Source organism: Chaetura pelagica, unplaced genomic scaffold (genome assembly GCF_000747805.2).
Source record: "Chaetura pelagica isolate M959 unplaced genomic scaffold, ChaPel_1.0 scaffold315, whole genome shotgun sequence".
NCBI classification, from domain to species: Eukaryota; Metazoa; Chordata; class Aves; order Apodiformes; family Apodidae; genus Chaetura; species Chaetura pelagica.
The window spans coordinates 459905-474764 of NW_009953187.1; the positions used below are offsets into that span (position 1 = coordinate 459905).

The 14860-nt window shown below is 40.3% G+C and overlaps 1 protein-coding gene across 1 annotated transcript in view; it reads right to left on the reverse strand.

Moving 5' to 3' along the window:
* The window catches only part of ARID1B (AT rich interactive domain 1B (SWI1-like)), a 304313-nt gene that overhangs the window by 223054 nt on the left and 66399 nt on the right, over positions 1-14860 (reverse strand). Inside the window, 1 exon segment of the mRNA XM_009997342.1 lies at positions 12242-12352. Within this exon segment, the coding sequence (XP_009995644.1) occupies positions 12242-12352 (111 nt within the window).

Below are 14860 nucleotides of genomic sequence, written 5' to 3' on the forward strand. Positions count from 1 at the left end.
CGCAGAGCACGGGGCCTGGCTCGCCCGCCTCGGGCCCGGTGCCCGCGGGAAGGGCTCCTGCCGCCTTTCCCTGCCCCTCCGCCCAGTCCCGGGGCCTCGCCGAGCACGCCCCGGTAGAGCTGCCACCGCTGCCGTGGGCAGGAGCCGCACCGAGCGGGCTGGCGGCAGGAGGAGGGAGAACCTCTCTCAACCTTGCTCAGTCAACACGCTTTTGGCTTTTGTAGCGTCATCCCGACAGCAACAAAAGTCGTTTTCGCTTTTTCGTCCTACATGAAAAAGGATGGGGATGCTGGCAAGGTTGGTTCAGTGGAGAAAACTCCCGCAGGGAAGGAGAAAGCCCACTAAGTTTTGTCACTACGTGAATACCAGCAATTCAGAGTACTAAAGAAAAAAATAGGCATTAACTTAGCTTACACACTGTTGTCTCATCAATATGCTCTTACTAAGCATGACAAAAATAACTGCTTAGAAATCAATCTATAGAGCAGGCCTTGTAGTCTAGCAATGGCACAGTGTGCTGCTCAGGAAACCAGGAATTCCAGCTCAGATGCATCTTGTTCTTTCAATCTGCTTCACCGACTCTTTGGGAGGGAGGGCAGTTCTTCCAGGTGCCGTGTTCCTCACAGCAGCGCAGCCATGTGCTGAAACCAAGTGAACAGCAATATACTCCCTTTTGGCTTAATAAAGTTGGGTTACACTGCAAACCCCTTAGAAAGGGCACAAAGGAGCTGCAGAAACGACATATCCTTGAATAATCCAACACCTTGAAGTTTTGTTTTTTTTTAACGTTAACATATACAGAGACATACATATAATCAAAATGGCATTACATCCACACCTTGTTTACTGCCTAGGTCTGAAGAAAAACTAACCCTGTTCTGCAGAAACTGAGACACTGGTTCCCTTTTGCCAGGTCATGAAGCACCATGAGCTTTCCTATCCTCAACACCTTCCCAGCTGACAGCTCCGAAGTGTTCAGAGACCTAACCCCAAACACAACAGCACAAAGCATACCAGTTCACCAGCAAACATCAACACACCACCAAAGCACATATCAGTCCTTTAGCCAGCTGGGCTCCCAGGCAAGCAGCAGCACAGGCTACCACACCGTGTCCCTGAACCATGTTCTTTCACTTTAAGGTGCAACATGGGCCAGCACATGCTGTGAGGTTTTGTCACTCACCCTGATAAGGCTGGGAGGTACATACAGGCACAAGCCAGATCCTCTGTGCATGACCCTGAACCAATAACCTCAGACTGAACTTGGAGGAGAATCAGCTGTTTGATCTGCACTTGTTTAATCATGAATATGAGTCTTGTGGGCTACAAAATCCAGTCCATTACTGACTAACTTAAGCACGCTTGAATTAGGAGTCTGGGAAATTCAAACGCACATAGAAAGGCCTTGAGCAACCTAGTCTAGTGGAAAGTGTCCCTGTCCATGGCAGTGGGGGTGGAACTATATGATCTTCAAGGTCCCTTCCAACCCAAACCATTCTATGATGGTATACAGAATGTCTTAAGATTGCTGGGGAAGTAATAATTTTAAAAGTTAAAGACTAAGTAAGAAGGTTGGGGTTTGTGTTGCCTTTTTTTTTTTTCTCCTTTTAAATAAACTTAAAACAAAACAAAACAAAAAACACAAAGCCCTTGGCATAGCTGATCACATGTTCTGTTTCCAAGTTACATTTTTAATGGATGTGGGTGGTGGAGAAAAAAATGTGTCAAGTCTGTAAGTCCTTTAATTACTCTTCAAATCTGTAGTTTCAGTGCATACTGTGACATAAAGGTAGTTCTCCGCCTGCATGGCTAGCTGACTATAGCCCTCTGATCTCATTTCCATGGAAATGGAGGTCAAGTGATCAAAGTTATCAAAAGAGGAGGGGAAAGTTTGTTTTTCTGGCAAAAATAAAGGTTTTACAGGATTGACTTCAATCTGACCTGTACTACAGTGAATACAGGCGTTAAAAAGCAGGCACTGCAAATCTCGTTCTAGCCAGCAAAAATTAAAGAGCTATGTGCAGGGGAGAATTTCTCAGCATTTCACAGGATCTGGTATCTAACTTATGTTTGCAGAGAAGAAAGACAACTCAGTAGGTAGCCCAAATGGCCCCCTCTCTCATGCTGAGCTGTGGTCTAAGCACTGGAACAACCCTCTGGCCGGAAGCTGCCAAAGACTTCCAGAGCCAAAAAAATTCCTGTACTTCGTCATACCTCAGAATAGGAACGAAAAGGGTGTTACTCTGATGAGACAAAATGTCTAACAAGCCTACAGGAAGAATCAGCAGTCATTTAAAAACACCAGTGTTGCGTTTATACGGTCTTGCTAAGTCTTCTTTAAAGACACAAGCTAAACAAAGGAAAGGAATGGAGATGGAGAGAAAATGGACTATGAGAGAATCCAAATGAAGCTATAACTATGACATGTTACTTATTAAAAAACAATCAAACAAACCCCAACAAAACAAGCACAGATTCTAAAATTTCACAGCCTAGTTTCAATAAATCTTGAAGAATTGCACTAAGCAACTTCACTTTTCTCCTACTTTCATATAGGCATCTAATGATACAATAAACAGGATGGAAATAATTAGGTTTTTATCAAGCTTATATTAAGCTCTATTATTAAAACCTTGACATGGTCTGTAAATTAAATAAGGGAGAGAGATAATCTGGAGTTTTTCTTCCATCTTCACAGCAGTACCATACAAAAAACTGGTAAGACTTTCAGTTCACTACAGAAGTCTGAAATAAAAAGACAACTGTTTACATTACATTTTATCCTATGCCATAATGAATTAGCTTACTAGGGCCAATAGCTATACTTAAGCCATACACCATTTTATTTACTTACATAATCTTGATAAGTTATTTTTATTTTTAAAAGTGACTCTAAATATCTCAGATTACTTCCAGGTCCTTTATTTACATACTTTTCAAAAATGAACACTGGCCATTGTACAGTTTGCAGTTTAAGAAACAAGATCAATAACATTTTAGATTTCTTTCACCACTTTTTGTGCAAAATGCATTGGCAAAATGAATCATCTATGATAGTACAAATGTGCATATGAGTCTACATTTTATGCTACGGCATGAAACAAGCTTTGTTCTCTTAACTAGATCCACTGCTGTGGACCTTACTAAAGCTACTGCTGCATCATGTATTACTACATCCAAATATATAAACACAAACTCTCATGTATGCTTATCTTTATATTACTTTCCAAAATGATAATTACAATAGTATGGTGGAAGATAAACTATTAAGTTAATTTCTGCCTTGAAGAGGGAAAAAACCACAAAACCAACATCACACATTCAGCTGTAAATTCATGCCACTTAACTATTATGTGAAATAAATGGTCCAGAATGGCATATTTTCCTATACTAATGCAATTATTCAAATATACCTCAAAATTCAGGTCCTAATTCTAATTTAACACAGTAAGACTCATTTCACAGGTTGAGATGATTAAAAGGGTCATCTGTAATTGTATGCATGGAAGGAGAGAGATCAAAAGCCTGAAAACTAGAAACTGAAGGTAGCCTTTTCCTGATCTTACCAGCTTTTCTATCTTGATTTCAAAACAGTATCATGATTTACATACACACAGACACACCCCTCTCTCCCCCCAAATTACATTGTTGATTCAAACAGGACCCTCTTTATAAAGTTGTTTGAGAGCAGAACTGCATTTCAAATTGTGTGGGAAATGGCATAGAATAATCTGCATGATGCTAAGGAAAACTGATACAGCAAGTTAAAGTATAGTAGCCTTCCACAGGCAAATGCAGAAACCCCCCTGATTTATTATGCGTGTATATACAATTTTTTTTAAGGGAAATTGATAATGGAAACCTATTAACATGTAACACACTTCAGAAGCACTTCTCACATACAACACAATATAGCACAGATTTTATGAAAAGCTGCCATGAATCGCTGTCTTCTAGGGAAGACTTCATAGTGAATCTAAGATGTACAGTTCCAGCAAAGGCAGGAAGGTTTCAGAGGCCTACTCATTGTAAAACACTAGGTTTCAAGAGAAATTTAAAAGCCTGTGTTGAACCTCAAAAAAATAAAGCAAAAATACTACAAAAGAAGTAATACATTACACACCTTTCCCCCGTCGGCTACAAGGGTACCCCAAACGCCCAGCTATTATGGATACACCATAAACAGACAGACAAAGCACAATGAAACCTGGCCTAATCTTAACACTGCTGACCATGACTGAACAAACATCTTACACAGAAACATCAAGTTGACCAGGACCATTCAGAAGTGAGGGTCACATCAAAAGCTTGTAATTTTCTCCCCACACACATGAAACCTGCAACAACAGCACCAGAAGCCAACATGTTCCCACTGCAAACAGGAATGAATGGTAAAAGAAAAAGCAAAGGCATCTACTGCTAGGCTTCAGATGCTGCTGGTCAGAATGAGTTCCTGTGTTTAGTCAAGGTTATGAAGCTGGCACCACACTTCACAACAGCTGGCAAGCACAAGTACAGGAGTCATTCTGGAAAAGAAATATATATTCCTATCTTTCAGGAATACTTGTGGTAAAAATAAAAGAAAGAAAAAACATTTGCAGTGTCTCAGGTACTTCCTGAAATGGTATTAAAGTGAGTAATACTCTTTTGTCTTACTTTCTGTGTCGTAATCCCAATGTGCACACAAGCATGAACAAAGACATGCACCAGTGAATACATTAAGCTTTGGAATTTATAGCACACTATCTACTCAAAATTTACAAATAGCCAAGCAGATAAAACATACGTGCTTTTATATACACTATGTCTATACACTGTGTAAAATGTTCAAAAACCAAAAATAATCCCTCCCCAAAAAACCCAACACTCTACTATTAGATTCCCAAATGCAGAACCTAAAGGCACTGACTTTGAAATTTAGGCAGATTAAAAGGACAGCTAGCACAGTTACATAAAATCCCCAACAATTATGGATACCCCATGAAAATACAATCTGAAAACCTGCTACCTGCAGGCAGGTACACCTGAGCCACCCATGCTCCTACAGTTCACAGAATTGAGTATTAAAGGAACTTTGGAGGTTTGCCTCTCAAGCTGCAAACTCTGGCAGTTCAGGGGCTGCCACAAGTGCAGTTCAGTCACCCCAGCTATGGGGCCAGCAGCCTCTGGGGGAGGGGGAGCTTCAACGACCCAAATTGAATCTTGGTTCTTGAATTCTTTAATCAACACTAGTAGTGTCCTGGTATTGGTGTGGATTAAATGTCCTGTAGTACACTGCCACTGCTTCTCACGGCTTCAAAAAACGTTGCAGGAGAAAAGCTACTAATAATTTAACATTCCACTTAGGACAATATTGGCCTATTTAAATTCAAGCTTTTGCAACCTTAACCACTACTGGGATCTATAATCCCTTAGCAGGCTTCCCATGCAAGTTTCATGTAGAGGTCAGACTAAATATTTCTTTTTACATTTGTAAATATTCTTAGATCTTAAATTAGTAGCTTTGTTTTTACAGGGATACTGTAAATGTCATAAAGTATTTTAAAAGTGGAAAAAGTGATGGAATAGCCAAGTATCTTTTTTTACAGTAATTACTGAAATTAGATTTAATGCTTCAATAACAACCTAACACTGTTTTTTAAATAAATATGATCAATCTATTAAGCAAAAACAAGTAATCCTGTAAAGCACAAAACAAATTAATAGTAACAGGACCTTCTGTTCCCATTGCAAATTTTGATTTTGATAGCAAGAATACTTAATTCAAGAATCAACAATCTTGGTTTCAATATTTCGGTTTAACCCTACAAGGATGACATATGTCTGGGGCTGCTCTGCACCACTTTAATCACACTTTTTTCCAAAAATGGGACTTAAGCCCAATGTACTAGTTGACTCTCAGACAATGAATCAGTTTGACCACCTACACAAAGTCTGAATTTTACTGAAGTATAATGTAAAACATTCATGACGCTGAATGGGCCAGACTTTTCAATGACATACACAAAGTGCGAGTTCATCCCCCCAGTAACATCACCCATGTCAGTGGTGCTGCAGTGGCTTGCTCTGGATTTGACCCACTGTTCTGACCAACACCAGGACACAAACAAGAGGCCACATCCAGAGCCTGTATGCACACCAGCATAAACAACAGAGCAGGTTTCACACCTCAGAAACACACTGAAATACATATACTTGTTATCTCTATATCTATGTGTTGTGCGAAACTTGTTCTACCTCGAGGTTTATTACATGGAATGGTAAGAAGGAGAAAAATAAAAGTGGCAACTGCACTTGAATTAAAATTACTTGGAAAAAACAGCAACTTTTTCCAACTCTGTGCGTAACAGCTAAGAAAAACCTTTGAGAAAGCTTAGTCACTTCTTTGCAACTTGAAGCTTTTTTCCTTTTATTCCAGGCTTAAACAAAGTTCAGTGGGGCATCAAACTGCCTCAGTTTTAAATTACAGTCTGCACTTTAAAATAGAATGCATGCACCACATGTTCCTGAAGCTAGAGGGTGGGAGTGTTATTCACTGAAAATTGAAGGCTTGTTGAGTCAATAATCTTCTTTCACAGAGTAACAATTTTCAGCTAAAATTTCTTGACCCAAACAAAGGAAAACAAGATAATTCAGTTATTTTACAACACTGCAGAAAAAAGAAAGTGGGAAAGAGGCATACTAGTCTTATCCTACTTGATGTAAAAACAATGGAAAATTTAATTCACAAGTATTACATACATTTCCTTCTTGTTCATGGTTTAACATGCTCCCAAACAGTTATTTTCAGATGGAGACATGAATAGAAGTGAGTAACTACAGGACAGAATTGCTATCATGCAATCTACACATGCAACTATCAATTGGCAATGGCATTGCCTCCCAACAATTACCAAGAATCCATTTACAGTTCTCTTTTTTCCCCCTCAGTCTTTCTCAAAGCAGCAACAATATTCTGGATTTTGAAAATATCACTTAAAAACATACCTGGCTTTCTAATTTGCCTACTTTCCTGCACCACCTCTCCTTTAATACTTATTTGTACTTACTGGAGGGGCTACAGTGGTAATTAGTATTTACATTAGAGTAGTGCCCACAACCCTGATCATGATTAGGGCTTACTGGACTAAGCTTTGTATAAATGTCACCAGAGTCCCTCATTCCAGTAGTTTAACCTCTAAGAAAAGAAGAGGTATCTCCTGTTAACTCGCAACCGCAGTTTCTCAAATAATGCTGGAAACTGTTTTCCTGGTCTATTAAGACTTCAGCCATCTGAGGCATTTGTTCAGGGAATGCTCTTACTCCAGATGACTTTCCGAGCTACTTCATACTCTAAGTGAGACAGGGAATGTGGATTCCCAAACCACCCCATATATTTTCCTCACAGCCTGCACCTATCAAGATGCCTCTGAGATTATGTTCTTCCATGAATAAGTATAGCTAGTCTTTAATGTAGTTCACTCATAGTTCTTGAGAGGTCCTCTGAAATCTAATTTAGTACCCCCATTCTACAATGCAAAAGGGCAATGACTGTCCAGCACTCGAAACATCCTTTAGAGGCTCACTGAAATCAGGTAGAACAGAACTGTGAAGTAGTAAATAAAATCAGGAAGGGATTGCTGATGTACTGTTTTCCACAGTACCAAGCATAATGAATCAAGGCAACTGCCATCTTAAAAACATTTATCCATTCAAGCAACAAACAGTATGTATTATTTCAGACCTACCTGACATTGAAGCTCACAGAAGTACAGATGTCACAGAATCACAGCCAAACTTCTCAGGTCACTGCATTGCACAAGCAGCATTCTTCCTCCATTGCTGGCTGCTATTTTGGTTTGCACAGAAACTGCTCTGCCTCCATGAAAAGACCCATCAATAAGTGATGTCATACAATAATTCCATGAACTCAGAATTCTGAGTGACCTAGTAAAGCACGGCTCCCCTCAAGTCCAGGTAGAACCTTACCCTTAAAACACTGCATGACAAGGTGCACCTGAGATAAGTTATAAAACTGAAGCCATGATGTCTCTAAAGTTCACACTGATGCAGCTGAGGGCCATCACAAGCCCACTTTCCCCATGGCCTCCAGCCATCCATGCTCACGCTTCTGGGCTTGCACTCACTGACTACATTAAGCAGCTCAGGGATGTAAACTGGCAGAAAACTTACCTTACAAAAAGAAGTGAACTGTCTTCTGTCTGTCTGGGGCTCTGTGGCTGCTGCAGGGCCTCACTGAACACTGGGATCTGCTATGCCACCATGCCCATGACCGGGTAACAGCATCTTCCAGCAAGATCATATAGTCTTTTAGGATGTGGCTAAAATCAAAGCTGCTGCAGTCCTCATTGTCCACTTTCCTGTAACAGCTTCTCATTCCCATCTCCTCTGCTGAGAGAAGCCCACACAGCTACACAGCGATTCAGTAAAAAACTAACCCAGAAACAGAGTGATTATTTCTCAACTGGTGCAACTCCCCAAGTCAAATCCACTGACTGGCCAGTCCCAGGAGTGACCATGGAACAGATGGGACAGCACAGGCAGCATGCTGTGGGGCACACGGCAGGACTGCAACCACTCTGCCTTAAAACAGCTCAAGAAGCTGCAGAACTTCACCTGTAGGTCACAACAAGAAAAAAACTAGCAGAAACCCGTGTTTCAAAAGCTTGACAACCTGGAGTAGGCCATTTGACCTCATACCCCAAATAAGCACATCTGACACTGGACAAAAAAAGGACCTTAGTAAACCAAAACAAAGTAACAGCAAAGCCACCAATGCCTATCTGAAATTACTTAGGTACTCATGCCAATAAAAAACCTAATTTCTGTTTCCTGCTCTTCATTCTATCAACACAGTCCTACGTAAACATGTACAAAATTACTCACTAAAGACAAAATAAAGGATTAGTCTTCACAGACACACACAGCTTACTGCTGACACAAGCTCCTTTACTGCAATTCACAGATATATCATTTGGAAGCTTTTTCCTGTTTAAGTCTGCTCTAGCTTTCTCACAATAGCAGCAAATGCGTATTTTGCTACTACCCCTTAGGTCTCGAGAAATATATTCTGTAGTAGCTGTTCTCCAAACAATTTTGTTCAGGTCTCTCCCCTTTTATTCCTCCACTCTAATAGGTAACAGTTTCTGTTTATTACTTCCTTTCCTTCACAGAGTACCTAACTCCCATGCTTTCTCAAAAGCTTGAGATTTCCTTCTAATTGTGACCCCTACAAAAGTGCTCGGAGCAATATTCTGTGCAACTTTTCATTTGGGCTCTCAGTGACTCCACATGGTCAGAGACCCACAGGTCAAACCCTTCAGATATCAGAGCAGTTAGGAGAAGGAAAGCAAGCATTGTATAGAATCTGACAGGCCATTAGAAGTAGCTAATAAAGCCATATTTTGTTTGCAGCCATTTGTTACCAACCCACATTACAAATTTGTCCACTTTGAACTTTATGGGAACATTCATGCCAGGACTTCTATATACAATGTGTGAAGGAAACGGAACAACTATTGAGCTGTTTAGCTGCACTTACTATGACACAAACCCGCTGAAAAAACTCCCCCAAAGGATGACACAGGCCAGCATTCAGTGCTGCAGAAAGTGGCCAGCTCCTCTTAAAAGTCCATCAAAGGGAAACTCTTCTTTCAAAGCCACATCAGAGAACACCATTCACCATTTAGCATTACATCTCTTTTGTTGTTTTTAGGCACTTGTATAAAGCTTGCTATGTAGCTGCTGTGATTTTACACAATGCCCTTAAGAAATAAAAAGATAACGGGCAAATTGTCTAAATACCAGAATAACATGAAACAAAACATAACCAAATTTTATTAAAAGCATAACACCACTATAATTTCAAGCTTCACTGTACAAAGACGATTTACTGACTACTACCCTGAAGAACTGCATTATCTTCAAAACAAGCTTAAGCAGCCATATTTAGTATTAAAAAATGACACTAACTAGGAATACTAAACAAAGGACAGTGATCTGGGTTTTCATAAGCAGTCCAAACTGAATACAGAACTGTCTTGCTCCAGGATCCAAAACACCATGTTCGTACCATCAAGCCATCCAAACACAAAGTAGAGTTATATTAAAGCATTTATCATATTTACCATTCTTTGAAGGTATGGATTGTTCCTAATTTCTAAAATTTTTGTTGGATTTAAGATGATGGGGAGTTTGCTCACACTACCAAAAAAAAGTCTTGTCTCATATATTAAGGGTAGCAGTTGTTTTTAAATTTGAAAAATAAAACCACAAAAAGACTTCCACCAAAAAGAAACCCAAACCAAAACAAGATACAAAATGCTAATACCTCCTATTGCCCTCCAGATGCAAACTGCAGGGGTTTTGAGTATATGAAGTGTCTCAGTAACAGCATTTAGGACCAACCTGGAGTTTAAGCAACGTGGCCAAAATGGTTAACGTTCACTGTTAATACTACCACCTTACTCATAATAATAATGAGCTACTAAATATACCAAACACTCAGGGACAGGGATAATACCCAATACTCTGCTTAGATACCATGATGATGGAGGTAGGACAGAGCATGGATTAAAAGTAGGACAATTTATTAAGAAAAAACACAGGCAAATTTGTAGAACATCAGCTGATAAATAGCTTTGCTTCTCTCAACTGTTCATGAAACACTGGGACGTAAAAAGTTATTTTTAATTTCACTGCTTTTTGAAGTAGATAGTTGTTGCCAAAACAGTTCAAGGTCCACAACAGCCATTATTTTTAAGATAATTGCCAATATTTATTTTTGAGACCTGTTCAGAGAAAGTCTTTTTAAAACAGGTTTCTGAAAAACTCAGAAATTAATACTAGGTTCAAAGCAAATGAGTATTTCTTCTCACACCTGCTTCCACAGCTTCTCCTGAGACATGCCTGCCTGAAACATCATGTGAAGAATTTGTGGCACATATGCTCTCCTTCGTGCTAAAGATATAACTTTAAAATGCTGTGAAGATGTTTATTGCCCTGTTTTTAGGGATTGACAATAGTGCCATGTGCCAGAGGTAAAATATATAATGTACTACCAGGTTTCAAAAACACACTTTATGTCTGGATAAGGCAAAGTTTTCACAGCAATCCCTCAACTAACTGCAAATTAATTGATACCCAGTGAACTTCAACAAATACCCTATATGTTTATGATACATTATTCCAAGCCAGAAGGTCACACAGTTTATAAAAAGTTTTCGTCATTTAAGCTGAACATCACAGAATCACAGAATATTAGGGGTTAGAAGGGACCTCCAAAGATCATCAAGTCCAATCCCCCTGGCAGAGCAGGACCAAAAAACCACACACAACTAGGGCAGATCACTCAGAAAGACATCCAACCAGTCTTGAAAGTCTCCAGAGAATGAGACTCCACAACCTTTCTGGGGAGCCTGTTCCAGTGCTCTGTAACCCTCACAGTAAAGTTGTTCTTCCTCATGTTAAGGTGGAACTTCTTGAGTCCATTGCCCCATGTCCTATCATACAGCACAAGTGAAAAGAGCTTGTCCATGCTGAAGTTGGTTTAAATTCATGCTGGTTTACTACCAATAAGAAAATTCTCAAACCATGAGGGGCATGCAGAGACAAGGCTAAGGAGTATTTCATCCATGATTGTGAAATAAGACCTTAAAACATGCAAGTAGCTACAGTGTCTTTGTGAGGTATAATAATTTGCGGAGTTTCCCCCACAGCAGAATGCATACAGCTCAGAAAAACTAAAAAATGTTATTCCAAAATAATATCCTAACCAAAAGATCAACCCTGCCCAAGTATCACTATCATTCCCACTTCTACAATTGTAGTAATAAAGCACTAGCAGAATTAACATGTCAAACTCATTACTGATACTCAGGGTCCTGGTGGCAGAATTCTAAACCAGAAACTAGAGAAATCCTTTGAAAAGGGCACAGAAAAAAGCCTCTTCCTCACCAGATTGTTTGGTCCAAGTATGGAAAACATCAATTTTCACTATGCAAAGACATATGTGCGCAAGTACAAAACATGCATGTGCATAAATACTGCTATCTGGAACCAGAACAAGCCTAAGCAAAGTCCATCCATACACTAGGCGATTGTTCTTGTATTTTTAAAAACAGTTGTGATAAACCTTGTTTAGTATTTTGTCTTTCAGTACTTCTCATCGACTCATCCTAGATGCAATTAAATGCCATCTAAAGTGCTTTTGTTTTAAAATAGTGAAACAAACATTTCTTACTGGTAAGCTCGATGGTCTTTCTTGCTGGATTAGATTCAAGTCTTCATGGTTAGGCTTTCCTGGGGCCATAGGGGGTTGAGATCTGGTTCCATAGCCTTCCTGAGACATGTCCTGCAACAACAGTTGTAACAGAATTATTAACCTGACTCAGTAATTACAATTAAATTCACAGAAGGGTGAAAACACAACAGCTGAGTGCTGATAAATTTACTTTTTTATCAGAAGTTTTTACTAGTTAAACCTTCTTGACTGTTGTATGAAGCCCACACAGGTACCACTATGACCTGCACTGTTCATAAAAAAATCCATGGAACAAAGCAACGTGCCAACAAGTGGCAGGAAATCACAGCACTTGAACATGGGGAAACACACAAAAAAACCCCTACTAAATATACTATCACCTTTTACTATAAAAGACTAGCAAGTATGAAGTGGTCAAAGCATTCATCTTACTCTGAGATGTATTCTCAAGCATTTTGATGAAGTACTGAGCCAGGTGGAAGACTAGACTTGGAAAACAAGCTAGTAATCATGCTGTGTAATCAGACTCCTGTAACAACCCTGGATTTACCATCACTACAACTGGCACAACTTTCAAACGCTGGCTATCAAGTCATAGCACACAATGCAGCTGCTGCAGCTGCTGGAGGCATGTTGCCTCTGACAGGTTAGAAGTGTATTTGATCAAGAGTAGCTCCAAAGCCTTCACCAGCAACCTGAGGATTTTCCTCCCTATACAAGCCCAAGCAGTCTTAGGTAAGGGCCAAACACAACACCCAACACACGCAGGGGCGGGGGGAGCAACAAAACAATCTGTGTCCTCCCCACCCCCACAATACAAGCGTCATTCACTCATACAGATACTTGCCCATTCCAAAGCCCTGGATAGAGGCTTAATTTTAGCTATTATAGCAGCTTCTACACTACAGCCTTCAAGAAAAACAACAGAAAGTGCAACCCTGACTTCAGCATGTGTAACTGGCAGGGAAAGTTGAAGAACCAGTTCCCAACTGCTAGAAAAGATATCTCACCTTAAAGGATTTTTTCTTTGTTTTAAAATTGTTTCATTGTCCTCTCCCCCTCCCAAGTTTACTACCACTGCAATTTGCTTCAGCCACCCTCACACCTCCAGCTTTGACACATACCTGAGGCACAGGGGCTCCTGGTGTGAGCAGTCAGGGGAAGCTGTCCTCTGTCCCACCCCACCGCAGCCCAAGCACCACCTCACTGCTGCTAATGAAGGGCTGTTTTCTGACAGCCCCGTGTCCTCATCCAACAGTTACTGCTCATGCAGGAACTCCAGGAAGCAGCTGGCTTGTAGAGCAGGAAAGCTCTCTGTCTCTGTTTCTTAGCTGTGCTCCTGATGGGGAAATCAGTTAACAACCATACCATTTCCATAAAGCTCCTTCCTTCACTTTGGACTCTCCCAAGGCAGAGAAGGAGGAAAAATCAACGGGACTAATCAAGCAAATGCCAGCAAACTTGTTACGATGTAAACCCAGCAATAAATGGTCCTATCCCTAAGCCTGTGCCAAGTAAAATCAAGAAACACTTAAAAGGCCAGCACTTCAATGTGGTTACCAGCAGAGGGTAACAATTAGGCTTAAGGGTGACAAAGGCTGATGGCTGAATGATTATTATCCCCTGTGACCCCCCGTGCTCCCCCCGCCCAGATTTCCACTTGTCACACAGCTCTCCTGCTGCGCACACCAGCAGGTTCCTGTGGATTAACAGTGAGGTTTAAAATCAACAAATGGCACAAGGCCTCCATTCAGCAGCCTTCACCCCAGTACAAAGGAGTAGAAAGGTGCAGGACAGCTTCACAATAGGCAAACAAATGAGCAAACCTCTGCTTTCCTTTTTATTTAAAAACACGCAGGCACACACACAAACACACTCTCACGCACATGCAGGCCTGGGGCTGTCACTGCGTAGGCATCTGTAACAAACCCAGCAACCTCAGATTTCAATTTCCAGTTTAGCGATTGACGACTCTTCCTAATTCTTAAAAAAAATACACCAAATAAGAACCACTTGTTAAAACGTCAACAACAACACCACCACCCAGAAATACCAAGAGTGGTGAAAAAGGGTAAGTGGAATATTCAATTTACGAGACGTCATTTTAGAAACACAATAGTTCCTTTTTCCAAACATACACTACAGGATTTTGCTGGGAACCAAAACATGCTTTATATTTTGAAAAATCAAGAGCCATTAATTCCTTATAAAGTACCAAGCATGGTTTTCCCCACATGTTTGTAAGATTTTAACATTGCCTTCTACTAGAATTTCCCAGGGACCAAAGTGGGAGAGGAAAGAGACAGCACCTTTTCTCATGAGAAATACTGCACGATGGATGAAATTTACTTTTACCTGGGTATTTGAAGGCTATCCATGAAATGCCTTTTCACCCAGAAGAGCACACAGAAAACCACATACATGACACCTTTGTTTTTTTAAATGCACCATTTCCACAGTGCTTTCCTTTCTCACTGTGGACAAATGAAATCCATTTGCTCAGTTTTAGATGAGGTTTCGAAGCAAATAGTGCAGACATCCATGTTTGCTACGATGCAGATACCTGGCATGCTCCAAACAGGACTGAGGTCACACTCT